The sequence below is a fragment of the Paroedura picta genome, chromosome 1, assembly GCF_049243985.1.
Source record: "Paroedura picta isolate Pp20150507F chromosome 1, Ppicta_v3.0, whole genome shotgun sequence".
Taxonomy (NCBI): Eukaryota; Metazoa; Chordata; class Lepidosauria; order Squamata; family Gekkonidae; genus Paroedura; species Paroedura picta.
Genome location: NC_135369.1, coordinates 21,297,768 through 21,314,381, shown reverse-complemented (window position 1 = coordinate 21,314,381; position 16,614 = coordinate 21,297,768). Strand labels below are relative to the sequence as shown.

General features: G+C 49.1%; 2 protein-coding genes across 6 annotated transcripts; one reads left to right on the top strand and one right to left on the bottom strand.

Annotated features, from left to right (window-relative positions):
* Window positions 1-113: 113 nt before the first annotated feature.
* Window positions 114-5,553, bottom strand: PFDN2 (prefoldin subunit 2). Its single transcript, XM_077326130.1, has 4 exons — window positions 5,385-5,553; window positions 3,341-3,429; window positions 2,026-2,149; window positions 114-451 (listed from the first exon to the last, which is right to left on the bottom strand). The coding sequence occupies exons 1-4, from the start codon at window positions 5,469-5,471 to the stop codon at window positions 272-274; spliced, it is 480 nt and encodes a 159-aa protein (XP_077182245.1). The 5' UTR covers window positions 5,472-5,553; the 3' UTR covers window positions 114-271.
* A 420-nt stretch (window positions 5,554-5,973) lies between these two features.
* On the top strand, window positions 5,974-15,779 carry NIT1 (nitrilase 1). Of its 5 annotated transcripts, none has more exons than XM_077326032.1 (8): window positions 5,974-6,084; window positions 7,975-8,082; window positions 8,800-8,930; window positions 9,406-9,678; window positions 11,047-11,150; window positions 12,997-13,130; window positions 14,928-15,053; window positions 15,148-15,779. In XM_077326032.1, exons 4-8 carry the CDS (start codon window positions 9,437-9,439, stop codon window positions 15,409-15,411), a joined length of 870 nt encoding a protein of 289 aa, XP_077182147.1. In that variant the 5' UTR covers window positions 5,974-6,084; window positions 7,975-8,082; window positions 8,800-8,930; window positions 9,406-9,436; the 3' UTR covers window positions 15,412-15,779. The 5 variants fall into 5 exon arrangements, with proteins under 5 accessions (XP_077182147.1, XP_077182132.1, XP_077182124.1 ...); XM_077326041.1 differs by lacking the exon at window positions 5,974-6,084 and adding an exon at window positions 6,173-6,424; XM_077326017.1 differs by lacking the exon at window positions 8,800-8,930.
* Window positions 15,780-16,614: the final 835 nt, after the last annotated feature.

Below are 16,614 nucleotides of genomic sequence, written 5' to 3'. Positions count from 1 at the left end.
TTTCCCAGACCATCAAGCAGAGATCCTTTTAAACCTGAGTTGCCATAGGTTCATCTTGGAATTTTGTGAATACAGGCCTCCTGCTCTTCCACTGAATGAGGGTCTAAAGGAAGTGACGCACAAAAACTGTTTATTTTAACAAAAACATTGTAAAGTGGGAACACCAAAATAATAATAATAATAATAATATTAAAGTTAAGCCTTTGAGATCAGGAACTGCAACTATGGAGCAAGAGGTGGAAAGTCCTTAGAGAGCAAGTCTCTCCTCTCCCTACGAGACCAAGACCCCTGCAGAGCTGGCTTTGGCCCCTCCCCCCTCAGGGCTTTCTTTGGAAGGAGCTTTCTGGTCATCCTCGCCCATCAGACGGATGTTGTGTTTTTCCCGGAATTCGTTCAGCTCCCGGCCCTTTGTCTGCAGTTGCTGGCTCAGTGTCTCTATGATCTTGCTGATCTGTGGGGCCAAAGCAGAACAGACAAGGAAAGTCAGGATAAGCAGCTGGACAGGTGAAGAAACACCCCATTTCCCTTCCTAGAGCAGTGGTTCTCAACCTTCCTAATGCCACAACCCTTTAATACAGTGCCTCATGTTGTGGTGACCCCAATCATAACAATATGCAAGTGTTCTTTCACAGAATTAAACCAAAACTGACCAATGGCCTGAAGATCCATTGTTCATGACTGAATTGGCTTTTTTCCAGGGTTTCTCAGTTCAGTTCTGCCTCCCGTCCCACCATGCCGAGCTCGCTTTTTTCTGCTGCTCCAGAGAGACAAATGCTCTATCTTGATCTACCCCAGCCAAGCTGTTTGCCCTACTGCGAAGCCTGTGAAAGGGTCATTCAACCCCCATAGGGTTCCCAACCCCCAGATTGAGAACCACTGGCCTAGAGCAGTGGTCCCCAGCCTTTTTATCACTGGGGACCGGTCTACGCTTGGCAATTTTACTGAGGCCCCCCCCCGGGGGGGTAGTCTTTTGCTGAGGGTCACCGCTGCCACCTGAGCCCCTGCTCCACTTTCTTTCCTACTGGCACCCCTGACTTCCCACCGGCCACTGGGGGGGCACTGCCAGCAGCAGCTGCGCAGTGCCACGCCAAGGGGGAGCCCCAGCTATGGCAGCTGCTGGAGAGCACCAAAGGTGAGCTGGTGGCAGAGTGGCAGGGCAGACAGCAGCTGGGGAGGAGAACGAGAAGCTGTGGCCCGGGCCCGGTCCCCGGACCGGAGGTTGGGGACCACTGGCCTAGAGAATGCCAGGGGCATTTTGTATGCTTCACTGACAGGGGACGTGCAAGCCTTCATGTTTGTCAGATTCGAGCATTTATCCTTGTGTGACTATTCCTGATCCCAGATGGGGGCGGGGCTCAGGGGATATCATTTGTCAAGGAGAGAGAAAGAGAGAGAGAAGGAATTATATGTTGGCTGATATGTATAATAACCCTTCATTTGTGCTGCTGTGCTGTGACAAAAAGGACCCATTTTACATGTGTCTGCCGGAGATTGTGTATGTGGAGATCACAAAGACACTCTTCTTCCACATGTTAACCCTTACAAAATTGTGCATCACGAAATGTTTGTGTTACAGAAAGGGGTGGTGGCAATGAAAATAGGTAAAGTACAAGTAAATAGGTAAATTACAAGTCAGAAGATGAGACTCACGGGAAAAGACAATAATACTAGGAAAATCTGAAGACAGAGGAAGATCGAACATGAGAAAAATGGGCTCTATAAAGGAAGCTACGGCCGTTAGTTTACAAGACCAGAGCGATGCTGTCAATGATCCTTAGGAGCTCATTAATTCATAGGGTTCCTATAAGTCAGAAGCAACTTGATGGCATTTAACACATGCACATTACAAGTATAACATTTTTAAAAGTCATTTTGAGAATGGGCACTTATTCAGTTGTTTCTGGCAACTACCAATCATTACTAGGGCACCAGAAAGTTCTTGGAAGAAAGGAGAAACCAACAACTTCTTAGTCTAAGGGGGATGTACAAAATCTGAAATCTTCCTGCTTTGAACAGAGACATTACCTGATCTTTGTTGTTTTCTAAGGCGGGAAGAACTTCCTTGACAGTGCGTTCCACTAACACTCCGCCCACCATCCGGTAGCACTTCCTAGTAGGATCCACCTCGCGGAGAGTTTCAATAACTAATCTGTGAAGAGAAAAAGGTGAATGATCGGTGCATCCTGACACAGCCTGCAATAAAGACATCCCTCACCCTAGAAACCCACCCAATTATGAGCCACAGCCCTCCAGCCACAAAGGAAAGTTCATCCACTTAATGTCTCACAGCTAAAAGAAGTTTGCATCACTCACTGCTTTCCTATCACACAGTAAAGACTGCAAAGGGGCACCTGAGAAACATGCTAGGGTCACTAGGAGTATTTGGGGAAGTTAACATTCATTTATGGGGTTCATTGGCTGCATTTACAATTTTTTAAAAAATGTGAGTGACTGGCAAAAGTAGTGGTTAGGAGTGCTGACATAATCTTGCGAGCCAGGTTTGATTCCCCGCTCCCCCACATGCGGCCAGCTGGGTGACCTTGGGCTCACCACAGCCCAATATCAGGGCTCTCTCAGCCTCACCTCCCTCACGGGGTGTCTGTTGTGGGAAGAGGAATGGGAAGGCGATTGTAAGCTGCTTTGAGACTCCTGGGATAGAAAAGCGGCATCTAAGGACCAACTCTTCTCCTTCTTCACTGGGAGGAGATCATGGGAATTGTAGTCCATGGACATCTGGAGGGCCACAGTTTGACTACCCCTGTTCTAAAGCCTACCCCTTGCAACCTAGAGACTTCCAAAAGCTAACAGTAAGAGAAAAGCTTTCCTCTTTTACAGCAGAGAGAGGCCTAAATGCACAGCCAGGCTGGGCGCTTGAAATCAATAATGGAGGAGATCCTGTTTCTTGCAGATGTCAATCTGGCCAATCTAAGTAAAGTGGGACCTTTCTTGCTGATCGCTGAACATGCGCATATGTTAGTTTTGTACAACACCCCTTGACACAAGCAGGACCCAGATTATGCATGCACCATAACGAGATGGAGGTAAAGCCCAGAGGGGATAGAATAGAAAAATATTGTTTTGGACTATGGACATGGGACCGTATTTCTGAAAGTCTGCAGGTGTTAATCACAAGTCTCCCTGCAAGCAGGAAACCAGCGAAGCAACAATCTGGCTGGGACACAATCTCTCTCCCAAACGTGCTGTTGGTGGGAGCAGAGCATGCTTCCCCACATCCATTTCCCACCTCATTTTGGCACACATGCAGACCAGTACTCACAGGATGACATCGAACACACAGTGAAGAACCACTGTACTTTTAAAATCCCTGCCCAATGCATACCTGTGTTCGTTCAGCTCCATCTCCAGCTCAGCTGCCTTGGAGGCCAAGCTGCGCTGTTCCTGACGCAGGCGGTTAAATCCAGCCACCACCTAGAAGGAGAAAAAAAAATCAGCTGCAGGCCACTAGACTGAAACACTCTAAACAGCAATCCAATTTAGTCATGCAAGAGCTGTTTATTTGTTTTTTCTCTTTATGTCAGTCCGTTCTATCCCTTCCCCTCCCACTGTTTCTCTTTCTACCATCAAACCCCACGATCTGTGAGTTAGCAACCTGGTCTCAATGTATTGATATTGCTGACTGGCTTTCTTGATGTAGGTGTGAGTCCACCACATCAGCCAATGAGGTTTGTGGATCCTCAGAACAACTGTCCACCGCCTTGTCTCATGGTCCCTTGCCTTTCCCTTCATAATCCACATTGAGTATCTGATGGTTTCAAACACTGACTGCATCACTACAGGCCTATTTCCCCCTTCGTTTCAAAACTGCTGCACTCTTGGCCCATTCATACAATGTCATCCAATATAATCTACCCTTTCCCCAGGCATTCTCCGTTCTCTCCAACTTCATTTGCATGATCTAGAAAGAACACCAAGCCACACAGGCTAGCAAGCCATCTGAATGGGAAGGTGTATGTTTTCAAAACTGGTGCCAACATTTAGCAGAGGTCAACCAGATTAACACCATCTACTGGGGGTCCCAGAACCCCTTCCCCTGAACGGAATCCTGAACTGACCAACCTTTGGGGTCATAGTTAACATGTTTAATGTTGCTACCACTAGTTATAGAATGTTGAGGCCACTGTTATAACTGTTGTTTATTTGATGATATTACTGAATTATGCTGCACTTATCCTTATGTTCTCCTACGTTCTATGTAAACCCCCCTGTGCCACAAGGGAGAGTGGTATATAAATATAAGAAATAACTGACTAAATAAACATCAGTATCATTTCCCTCCATCAGCCCCTAAGACATTTCCATTTCTCCTGCTGAATCTCCAAAGGGCTTAAAAGAAGAGTTGGCTTTTATATGCCACTTTACCAGTATTTTCAAAGCAGCTTACAAACAACTTCCCTTTCTCCACAACAGACACCCTGTGAGGTAGATGAGGCTGAGAGAGCCTTGATATTACTGCTCGGTCAGAATAGCTCTATCAGGGCTGGGACAAGCCCATGATCACCCAGCTGACTGAGTGTAGGGGAGCAGGGAATCAAACCCTGCTCACCAGATTAGAAGTCACAGCTCTTAACCACTACACCAAGCAGGCTCCTTAAAACACACACACACAAGATGTAATTACTATTCCACTAAAATACGATGACATTATGACAATCTAGTTTCACAGTCGACTAATTCCTCTGCATTCTTTTAATTTTTCTTAATGAAATCTGGGAATTCAGATGGCAAGGCATGGATTTAAAGAAAATCTTCCAGTATCATGGCAGGGGGAGGAATCCAGGATAAATCTCAGCTGATCAAGAAAAGCCTGCACAAAACCCCTGTGTGGATGCTGCAATGCCAGTGTGCAGTCACATCCATGATGAAAGGGAAGTAGTATTCTCACAGGACAGATGCAGCTCTTGTCAGCCATCCAGTTAACTGACCACCAATTAACTGCAGCAAAAAATTCCAAGAAAATAAGAAAGGTGGAAAGTTTCTCTTCTAGCTTCATCATGATCAAACCTTTTCTTGGCTGACCCAGAAGCCAAGCCAAGCCTTCTAAACTTCAGGGTGTTCTCTCTCTAATCCTGTCCTCCTCACCTTCTTAAAACCTTACATAGCCTCAGTTTTGCTACTAACCCTCAATAACGGTATAGAGTGAGATCCCTCACACCCCACACTCTGTACATGCCCCAAAGCACTCCCCCGTCTTTCCTCTGAAGTCCCAGCTAAGCAACACTGTGGAAGGGCTTGGCTTATACTGGGTCCCGTAAACCGCATTTAAGGAGCGAGCCATGATTTATGCTATGCCCCGCACTCTGCCCACGCCCAGAGGCACCCCCGCCCCCATGGCTGCCCCCCTCTAGGCCCACTCGGGTCAGCACCTGCTCTGCCGTCAAAGGCTTGGCGGCACCGCCTCCCCCACCGGGAAGAGCCGCCGGGCCGCTCTTGCTCTTGCCGCTCTCCGCCATTTTCCCTCCGGTCTGAGAGAGGGAGGAACACACAGCGCGGACTTAACGGCACTCGAACTTCCGGGGCTTGGAGGCTACGAGCGCCCTCGTGACCGGAAGTCTCGCTTTTCGCGGTCCTCACCGATTCACTTCCGGGATGCCATCTCTGACCTTTCAATTTGTCTCTTTTACTTCCCTAGAAGGCTACCGGTGATATGGTTGATTAAAAACATACCTGCGAAGTTCTGATTCCCTCAATAAACTTCCTGCTCTCAACCTTCCGCACACCCAGGCGCCATCTTTGTTAAGGGCATCGCTAGGTAACTAGAAGAGAGAATAAGTAAACAGCTTGCCAGGAAGAAACCAGCGAAGCCAGGGCAGGGACCGATTATGGTAGCCATTACCCTCTCGTTGAGGTCTAACATCGCCATTTTTGTTGAGGGTATGGCCACTCTCCCCCCCCTCCCCTGCATTTCGATTGCCATCTTTGTTCCGTGCGTCGCCATCTTACTTAAGGGACCCCATGTATTCCATGGCATGTATTCCGGCCATTTTTGTTGCGGATGCATTGGACTAGGAAGAGCCATCTTTGTTAGAGGCACGGATCGACTTCCTGCTTGGACTTTGGCTCCTGGTATTGGGGGTGTCATCAGCTGCTTCCCCTTTTGGACTCATGTATGCGGGGGCGGGGGGCTTTGCTTGGTTTGCATAGGATAGAGTTTGGGAATGGAGATGCGGGGCAGGAGGGGGATGTGATTCAAGACAAACTTCTGGTTGATACTAGATGAAGACGAGGGGAGAGTTGCTAGTCTAAGTCGGGGGCAGGACGAGGAGAGCGCAGGGCTAAGAGAACTGGGTTGATGTTCTGTGGAACTCCTTGCAATTGGATGCTGAACGGGCAATTGCTTTAGCTGCCACTTTTCAATTAGTTATTTTCACCTTTGACAGCAGCCCGATCCGCAGAAACACAGCCGGTAATGTTTCTTCCCACCCTGTATCCTATCTAGGTTAATCTGCCTACATTTCCATTTCCTAGAATGCTTAGAGAAATGATTGGTTTAATTATTGTTCCACCACTTGTGGTTGGGCTACAAAGCCTTTTCTTAACTGGGACCTCGAACAATATGTGAATCAGAACGTTTTCCATTGCCCTCAATTAAACACGATCTGTGTTAGCATATTAATTCTGACTTTAAATTCTAAAAGTAACCCATTTAAGTTTTATGTCCCCAAGCAAAAAAATAGATGAACTGAAATATATGATACATGGGACAGGAGATCAAATATGTTTTACATGTTTTTTAAAAATCAAAATTTTTATTTTTATTGTGATAATAGGTGCAGATGTTTCAAAACAATATAGAAAAACAATCTTTACACTGGTTTCAAGTAAACCCATCTCCCATCTCTTGGCACACCCATAGTGTCATCTTATGTAAAGTAACTGCCATTTAAACCTACTGATTTCAATGAGTTTAGGCTTCCTAGGTCAGGAGAACCCAGGCTGGCACAATCTCATCAGAACTCAGAAGCTAAGCAGAATCAGCCCTGGTTAGTACTTGGGTGGGAGACGGCAAAGGAAGTCCAGAGTTGACTTGCAGAGGCAGACCATGGCAAGCCACCTCTAATAATCCCTTGCCTTGAAAACTCAATGGAGTCACCATAAACCAACTATGATTTAAGTCACCGTAAGCCAACTGCGACTTAAGGAACCTTTCCACCACCATTCTTCATTGGACTGACCTGGAATTCTAGCATGCCTAAAGATTGGGCCATGCCATTCTATGCATGTGGCTGTCCACTCAGCCGCCTCAACATAATTTTACTCTTCTACGGTACTCGGGGGGACATCAGGTTCCCTATCTTTGCCTGTAAATGAGCGAATTCTGTAGAAGGATGTGAGTGTTCTGCATAGTCCAGGGGGTTGGACTAGATGACCCAAGAGATCCCTTCCAACTATGAATCTATGATTCTAAAACATACATTTTGGTTTTGGAATAATATTCAGGTCCAGTGACACCTTTAGAATCATAGAGTTGGAAGGGGCCATACAGGCCATCTAGTCCAACCCCCTGCTCAACGCAGGATCAGCCCTAAGCATCCTAAAGACCAACAAAACATGACTACCTATCTGAATCCATATTAGCTTTGGCTTGACTTGCTCATAACTGGGTTTAAATCTGGACATGTATTTGTGGCCCCCACCCATCCCAGTTTGCAAATCAATAAAACATACAGTTACTCTCCTACATTGTTCTTAGGGATTATCACCTAAAGTTGCTAACTTGGTATTTGCTTGGCAACCACACCTGTTTATTGGTGCTTGTTTTCAGAAGCAGTGGATCTTTAGAAATGGGAAATGTTCCGCAGATACAGAAGGTGCTGAGAAACCTTCCATTTTGTAACAGTTTCCACCCTAGCCCTTCTCTTTGCCTGTGCAGCTCTTGGGATCCAATCTTGATGGCAGGCTGCTTGCCCAAAAAAGCATGACAGACCACCAGATTTCTCATCGTGTCTCTTTTAGGCTGAGAAGAGTGGTCCAGAAACCTCTGCAAACCTGTTTCAAGAGTTTCTTTCTTCCTGGGCCTTGGAAGCAGTTTTGGCAGATCAAAAGCCACACACTTGGCCACAGGTAATTAGCTCCAGATGCAATAGCTGCAAAAACTGATCAGTAGCTCAGTCACCAAACTGTCTCCAAACTATTCCTGAGGCTGAAAATTGATTTGTGAGTGTCAGACTAGGGTCTGGGTTCAAATCCCCACTCATGCCATGGAAGATTACTGGGTGACCCTTGGCTAGCTAGGAGAAGAAGAGTTGGTTTTTATACCCCACTTTGCCTGCTTTCCCTTCCTTTCCCCGCAAGGGACCCCAAAGGTAGTTGGGGCTGAGAGAGCTCGGACAGGATTGTTCTGTGAGAACAGCTGTATCAGGACTGTGATGAGCCCAAGGTCACCCACTTGGCTGCATGAACAGGAGCAGGGAATTGAATCCGGCTAGCCAGATTAGAAGCTGCTGCTCTTAACCACTTTACTACACGGGGCAAGGGGTGATACGATAGTGGTTTCAACTATGTGAAAGGCAGACATTTTGAAGAAGGGGCCAACTTGGTTACTGCAGCTTTAGAGACAAGGGCTAGGAGTAGTGGGTTCCACTTAAATATTTGAAAGCATTTTCTGATGGTGAGGGCTGTCAGTAGATAGAATATGCTGCCCCAGAGGGTGGTGGAGTCTTCCCCGTCAGATGTTTGTAGGAGACTGGATGAGCACCTGTCAGAAGTGTGTGTGTTTTTTAAGTCCCCAAGATTGGGGCGGAGGGGTTGGACTGGATGGCCTTTTGTCGTCTCTTCCAGCTTGGTGTGACTGCGATTCAGCCTAACCTACCTCGCAGGATTGTTGTGAGAGGAGAGTGCTGTTAAGCTGCTTTGGGCCCCCTTTGGGAAGAAAGAGGTGGTAAAAAAAAATGAAGTAAACAAGCAAAAAGGTTTGAACTCAGGTCACTCTGTACTTGCATCGCATAGCTAGATTGCATTTCAGTACACAGTTGGGCACTATTTTCTGGAAAAAAAGTTTTAAAAAAACACAGCTAATGATGCTGTAATTTAGACTACTTAACAGCTTTTATGTTCAAAATATAGCTGTTTGATTTTACACAGTTGGGGGTAGGCATGTCTTTCCTACAACTACACTGTAAATGATGGAAGATTAATTTTAACAAAAAAATCTGATTTAAGGATGCTCCAGAGCAGGAGTAGTCAAACTGCGGCCCTCCAGATGTCCATGGACTACAATTCCCATGAGCCCCTGCCAGCGACTGCTGGCAGGGGCTCATGGGAATTGTAGTCCATGGGCATCTGGAGGGCCGCAATTTGACTACCCCTGCTCCAGAGCAATCAAGTGATTGAACTATATGATTCATTAGCTAGAAAGCCCTGTCTGCCTCCTGTTCTCTTTCCCAGACTCTCTGCTGCCCCCTGTGGACTCAGAGCCATGTCTGCAGCCACCGGAACCCTGAAGCCTCTCATCGCTGTCTGCCAGGCCACCTCCACCCCCAGCAAAGACCATAACCTGGACTGCTGCTCACGCCTCATCCGGGAGGCTGCCCAGCGGGGCGCCTGCGTCGTCTTCCTCCCCGAAGCCTTCGACTTCATTGGCAGCAACACGGAAGAGACGCTCAGTCTGGCAGAGCCCCTGGAAGGAAATCTCATCCGGCATTACGCTAACCTCGCCAGGTAGGCTTTGTGGGGTGCCCCAGTGAGGAAAGACATGCTGAGACTCATATCTAGGATACGTTCTGTGGGTGTCATAAGGCTGGGAAGTAAATAGAGTGGCAGGAGGGGTGAAAGGTGGGATGTAAATAAGTATTGCAGGGTCATTGAGAGGCATAGCCCATCTCCACCCGAGGGAGATTCTTAGAGGAAGCAGTGAAATGTCTACACCTTTCATGCCCCCCCCAATCGTCAGGGGTCAGTACTGGAGCCATCTGCACCAACAGTGAGGAGTAGGCAGAGGGCCCTGGCATTATGTGAGAGCCTTGATACAGGAAATACGTGGTTATATCCAGGCACAGGGCTCTGGAAATCCTGTTCCTAGGGGACGACCCCCCCTAAAAAAAATGAATTCCAGGTGGTATTTTGGAAAGGCAAAGGGGAGGGGGGGAGGAAATGGAAGCATCCAGCCTGGATCTAGGCCATCCCTTGGGTTCTTCTAGCCTTCTGTTCTTACCAGGAGTAGACTCATCTCGAGAAATTTTGTGCTCAGGGACTCTTCAGCCATTGAGTTTCTCCTATTCTCTAATGCAGGGGCCCCCAAGATGATGCCCACGGGTGCCATAGCATGCCCTAAAGTGTTTTTAGGAAGTACGCAGGGCCAGGTGGGGCTTCTGCCCAGCAGTAACTATGGATTAAGAGCCTCTTGTGGCGCAGAGTGGTAAGGTAGCAGACATGCAGTCTGAAAGCTCTGCCCATGAGGCTGGGAGTTCAATCCCAGCAGCCAACTCAGCCTTCCATCCTTCCGAGGTCGGTAAAATGAGTACCCAGCTTGCTGGGGGGTAAACGGCCATGACTGGGGAAGGCACTGGCAAACCACCCCGTATTGAGTCTGCCATGAAAACGCTAGAGGGCGTCACCCCAAGGGTCAGACATGACCCGGTGCTTGCACAGGGGATACCTTTACCTTTTTAACTATGGATTGGCTATTGGGGATTTTGTTGGTCCTGCAGATTCTTTTAAACATTACCGGGGCAGCAGCTGGCCCCACAGTACTTAGATTTTCTCTGTGCGACTGGAGTTATGCTGCGGCAACCTTTCTGTGGCCAGCCCTGCCTCCCCTGGCAGCCGTTTTGTAGTTGTGCCCACCAGAATTCCAAAGGTGTTCACAGGCACTGTAATGTCAGGGACCCCATGCTCTAAGGCTGGGGCAGCCAAACTGTGGCTCTCCAGATGACCGTGGACTACAATTCCCATGAGGCCATGCCAGCATGTAGTCCGTGGACATCTGGAGAGCGATACCTTGGTCGCATCTGCAGGCGTGCAGCGAGACGGCCTAGGCTCAGATCTTTTCCCCCCATGGCGTCTTCTGTTTCCTGTCTCCTCCGCCAGAGAATGTGGGGTCTGGTTGTCCCTTGGAGGCTTCCACGAGAGAGGCAGCGACTGGGAGAGCACGCACCGAATCTACAACTGCCACCTGCTCCTGGATCCCAAAGGTGAGGCGGCTTCCTGGGTACTGGATCCTTTCTCCCGAAGTTGGTGAAGACTTCTTAAAGCCACATTTCCGGAGCGTAGGGACAGTGTTCCCTCTCTAAACTTCCAGTGTTCTCCCAGTGTTGCACACATGCACCCCTTTGCTGGGTACCTAGGGGACTGGGTCTGGGGTACTTTTCCAATACTGGCAGTAGAGGAAGAAGAGTTGGTTCTTATATGCTGCCTTTCTCTACCCCAAGGAGTCTCAAAGTGGCTTACAGTCGCCTTCCCTTTCCTCTCTCCACAACAGACACCCTGTGAGGTGGGTGAGGCGGAGAGAGCCCTGATATTACTGAAGAAGAAGAGTTGGTTCTTATATGCTGTTTTCCTCTACCCAAAGGAGTCTCAAAGCGGCTTGCATTCACCTTCCCTTTCCTCTCCCCACAACAGACACTCTGCAAGGTAGGTGGGGATGAGAGAGTGCTGACAGGACCAGTGGAAGGCACAGATCAGGGGTCTCAATGCAGGGATGAGAAAGTTAAAAATCAGTCCAAAGGGATGACTGTGGAACGCTCAGGACTTCTTAAGGAGTACGGCTGGGCTGAGTTGGCTCCAGGCATGGTGGAAGGGTGTTTGGCTAGTTCCTTCCCTTCCTCGGATGGCCTCAATTAGGCCCCTGACTCTTTGGAGCCGTCTGCGAGGTAAGGCTGAGAGTGTCAGACTGGGAGATTCAGGTTCAAATCCCAACTCATTCCGAGGGGGGTTACTAGGCAACCAAGGGCCCGTCACACACACTCTGCTTAACCTACCTCACAGGGCGGTTGTTGTGAGGCTTTAATGGGGGAGCAGCAAAGAAGGTAAGCCACTTTGGATCCCCTTTGGGGAGGAAGGCTGGCTAGGAATGAATGGGTTAAATAAGTAAAGAACTATATCAGGCATTAAGGATCTACAGCAGGAGTAGTCAACCAGTGGTCCTCCAGATGTCCATGGACTACAATTCCCATGAGCCCCTGCCAGCAAATGGGAATTGTAGTCCATGAACATCTGGAGGACCACAGGTTCACTACCCCTGATCTACAGAGCTCTGATCATAGTAGGCATAGTGATTTATTTACTTCAATTTATGGCCCACCTGTCTCTCTTAATTATAAATATATTTTTTTAAACATTTATTGGGTGATATTATTGTATATGGTCATGTCAATCTGCCCTTCTCCCAAAATGGCCAATGATGGGTCTGAAGGGGGTGCGAAGGGGCTTAGGTGGGCATGTACACAGCTCTGCTTCCCAACCATATTCTGCCTGATTGCACCACTTCTGGGGTTTCTCGAAGCCTGGAGAATGTTTCAAGGGTTTCTCAATAGTAAAAAAAGCAGAGAAAGGCTGCCCTAGTCTAACCCAAGGCTTTTTCTACTTTTTGACCATGGCGGAACCCCTGAAATGTTTCCCAGGCTCCAAGGCTCCAGTGACGTCTAGTGATGTCAGTGGCCATCTGCACTTCCGGGAAAGGCTGCATAACCCCTGGGAAGCTCTTGCATAACTTCTGCATTAGCCACTGTCTCCCACTGGCCGATTGAAAGACTGGCAAGAAGGCAAGGGCTTCTGGTTGTATCTGGATCTTCTCCATCCCCCCTTCAAACATTCCCTCCTTCCCTTTTCCTGAGATTTTGACACATGAGCAGATCTTTTGTCTAGAAGCACAGTGGCCAGGACGTTCCTTTCTCCATCTTTCCCGACGGTACTGGGCCTTTCCGTACGACAGGGCTGTTGCGTGGCCCCTCAGTCCACATTAAAGAAGCACCTTTTGTACCCCCGAAGCTTCCCTGCCCGCAAACTGACCCCCCTGACCCTTGCCTCGGCTGGCTTTAGGAACCCTGGTGGCGGCCTACAGAAAGACTCACCTCTGTGACGTGGAGCTGGAGGGACGGGTGTCCATGAAGGAAAGCGCCTTTACCAATCCAGGCTCGGAGGTTGTACCACCCATCAGCACCCCCGCTGGAAAGGTACGTGCGACGTCCTCGAAAGGGCCGTTAGCCAGAGAATGTCTGCCCCTTTCCCCAAATCATTGAGCTTGAGGCTCTGAAGCCACCTCTCATGAGCCGAGAAACTTCAAAAGGCATCTGGATTGCCAAGATCAGGGAGACCTTGGAAGGCCACGTTTGCAGTCCTCTTGGCCTTGGCCCTCCTCTCAGGAGAGGGGTCTTATCTACAGCTCCACGCCCAGATGTTCTGAGCGCAGGGTGAGGTCTGTGGTGGACGGCCCGCCTGTCCCACTAACCACCTCCTAGCTCAGGAAGAGCGTGGGATGCGATCCCTGCCAACAGGAGCCTCTGTCAAAGCCATTCTTGTCTGCTCTGATTGGCTCAAACTGAAAGACAGGCTGACCAGATGGCATTTCAAATAAATTGTTTATTATCAGTTTCCTTGCATTTTTTTTTAAGTACCACTATACAGGGGCCGAGCCAGAACGGTATCTAGATAGCTTTTGCCGTTTTTAGTGATCGCTATGACACTGACCAGGGTCCCCGGTAGCTTTAGGAGCCATTGGCCGAATTATACAAAATACTACATTGATTTGGATGTTTGACTGTGAATACAATACCAAAACTGACATTTTGCGAAAGAAAAGTTGGATTTGAGATTTTTGGGGGAAAGCCAGAGGGAAAGTCTTGATCCTTGAAAATGGCAAAAGTTATCTAGATATTGTTTTGGCTTGGCCTCTATACAAGGGTGCTTTCAATAAAAAGAAAAAGAAAACCAAGACTGATTATAAACAATTTATTATTTGAAAAGTTGGTTCTTATATGCTTTTCTCTATCCAAAGGAGTCTCAAGGCGGCTTACAATCGCCTTCCCTTTCTTCTCCCCACAACAGACACCCTGTGAGGTGGGTGAGGCTTGGAGAGCCCTGAGATTCCTGCTCAGTCAGAACAGCTTTATCAGTGCTGTGGTGAGCCCAAGGTCACCCAGCCAGCTCGCCAGATTAGAAGTCTGCACTCCTAACCACCACAACCAAGCTCTAAATGAAAGGCCATCTGGTCTGTCTTTCCGTTTGGACTTCAGAGACTGAGCTGCCTTCATCTCTTTGATTGGCTAGCAGCTCTCCCAAGGCCTCAGGTGGAGGCCTTTCCACATCACCTGAGATCCTTTTCAGCTGGGAATGCCATAGACTGGTCTTGGGAGCTTCTGCCTGCCAAACACATTATAGAATCATGGCATTGGAAGAGGCCCTACAGCCACCCTGTCTACCCCCCTGCTCTATGCAGGATCAGCCTGAACCATTCCCGATATTGATCTGTTCAGATGCTGCTTGAAGACCACCGGTGAGGGGGAGCTCACGACCTACTTAGGCAACCGATGGTGAACTACTCTGTAAATCTTTTTCCCCAATATCTAGCCATTATCATTCTAAAGGTAAAGGTATCCCCTGTGCAAGCACCGGGTAATGTCTGACCCTTGGGGTGACGCCCTCCAACGTTTTCATGACAGTCTCAATAGAGGGTGGCCTTGCCAGTGCCTTCCCCAGTCATTACCGTTCTGCCCCATGACTGCAGGTCCTGTCCTCTGCTACCAACAGGAACCTTTCCTTGCCTTCCACGTGGCCATCCCTCAGGTACTTAGAGACAGCCATCACATCCCTATTCTCAGAGAAAACCGGGGACCATTGTTGCGAGAAAGCTGTGGTGATGCTGGTGCAGCAGCCTCTGGCCCCAGCCCGCTTCCCTGGCTGCATTCAGTCGAAGCACCCCCTTCCCTCTGGGATCCAGATCCCCCCCCCCACTTCTTCCTGCTTCTTTCTAGGTTGGCCTGGCCATCTGTTACGACCTACGCTTTCCCGAGATGTCGCTCGCTCTGGCCCAGGAAGGGGCGGAGATCCTGACCTATCCATCTGCCTTCACGGTGACCACGGGTTCTGCCCACTGGGAGGTAAGCAGCTGTGGCACCCAAGCAGGGAGGGGGGGAGGTGAGGTTCCCTCATGTGAGGTTCCCTCAGGCCCCCCTCACTGTTCACCATCCCCAGGTGCTGCTAAGAGCTCGGGCCATCGAGACCCAGTGCTACGTTGTAGCAGCCGCTCAGACGGGCCGGAACCACCAGAACCGCACCTCCTATGGCCACGCCATGATCGTGGACCCCTGGGGCAGCGTCATCGCCCAGTGCCAAGAGGGACCGGGTCTCTGCTACGCTGAAATTGACCTGGCTTACTTGCGCCGCATCCGGCAGGAGATACCCGTCTTCTCCCACCGCAGGCCCGACCTGTACGGCCGGGTGGCCCCCTTGACGTGAGCAGGGTCACCAAGGACTCTCAGCTGCTGCTGCTGCTGCTGGCCTGGCCTCCGGAATTGTGACTATGAGGACAGGAGCGGCCTCGATCCAGCCAGGACTTAATCTACCGTTGATTTGAGTGCTAATAAAAAGCTGCGGTGCTTGCCAGAGGGGTACAAAATGGGACTGACAAACTGAGCACCAGACGGGCCAGATTAAGAACACTAGACCCCACCTGCGCTAGGAAACCCAGCGTCTGTTCCCACTGCATTCTGCCATGACGGAGAAGGTCATCTCGGTCATAGATTTCCTTCTAGGCCTCTGGCACTCCGGTAGGTTCCAGATCATCATTTTTCACCTAAATAAAGCTTTACTGCCACTTTACCTTCCTCCAGGACCCCGGTCCGTCCTTCTGTCTCCATTTCTAATCCCTGGTTATAACAGGTGGGGAGAGGACGTGCCTTGGTGGTAGAGCGTCTGCTTGGCAAGCAGGATGTTCTGGGTTCACTCTCCAGTATCCCGTTAAGAGGAACAGGTAGAGAGCAGACGATGGGAAAGGCCCCTGCCTGAGACCCTGTAGAACAGGGGTAGTCAACCTGTGGTCCTCCAGATGTTCATGGGCTACAATTCCCAAGAGCCCCTGCCAGCAAATGCTGGCAGGGGCTCATGGGAATTGTAGTCCATGGACATTGGAGGACCACAGGTTGACTACCCCTGCTGGAGAACCACAGCCTTGAGTGGACAAGCCGGACCTTGACAGATTGAAAATCCAATTCGGTAAAAGGCAGGTTGGGGCGGGGGAGGTTGGCAAAAAATAATGGTGTTTCTGCTTCAAAGTACTTGACACAGGACAGAAGTACAGTTCTGCCTCCAGGCAGTCCAAATTCCGCAACCTACACAAACTTTATAACTTTCTTTCCAGGATTTGTTCTTTGGTTAGTCATGGGAAAAGCATTGAAGGCCCACCTCTGCTCTCTGGAACTCACAGCTTGGCACCTTTAAGCATCTTGGGCTCCTTCATTGGTCATGTGCAATCAAGACATGTTATTTATGCAGTACTATCAAGGGGAGATTAGCAAGAGAGACTGATGAATTGCATCTGAGAATGAAGAAAACGCATCTGGAAGAAGTAGAAGAGTTGGTTCTTATATGCCGCTTTTCCCTACCTGAAGGAGTCTCAAAGCGGCTTACAGTTGCCTTCCCTTTCCTCTCCCCACAACAGAC

Coding starts and splice junctions, on each gene's coding strand:
- PFDN2 (XM_077326130.1), bottom strand. CDS start 5,471: ATGGCGGAGAGCGGCAAGAGCAAGAGCGGCCCGGCGGCTCTTCCCGGT. Junction 2,150..3,340: donor ATGGAGCTGAACGAACACAG/GTATGCATTGGG, acceptor TTCTCTTCACAG/ATTAGTTATTGAAACTCTCC. Junction 452..2,025: donor TAGAAAACAACAAAGATCAG/GTAATGTCTCTG, acceptor TTGGCCCCACAG/ATCAGCAAGATCATAGAGAC.
- NIT1 (XM_077326009.1), top strand. Junction 8,083..9,405: donor AGCCACACACTTGGCCACAG/GTAATTAGCTCC, acceptor TCTCTTTCCCAG/ACTCTCTGCTGCCCCCTGTG. Junction 15,054..15,147: donor CGGGTTCTGCCCACTGGGAG/GTAAGCAGCTGT, acceptor CACCATCCCCAG/GTGCTGCTAAGAGCTCGGGC.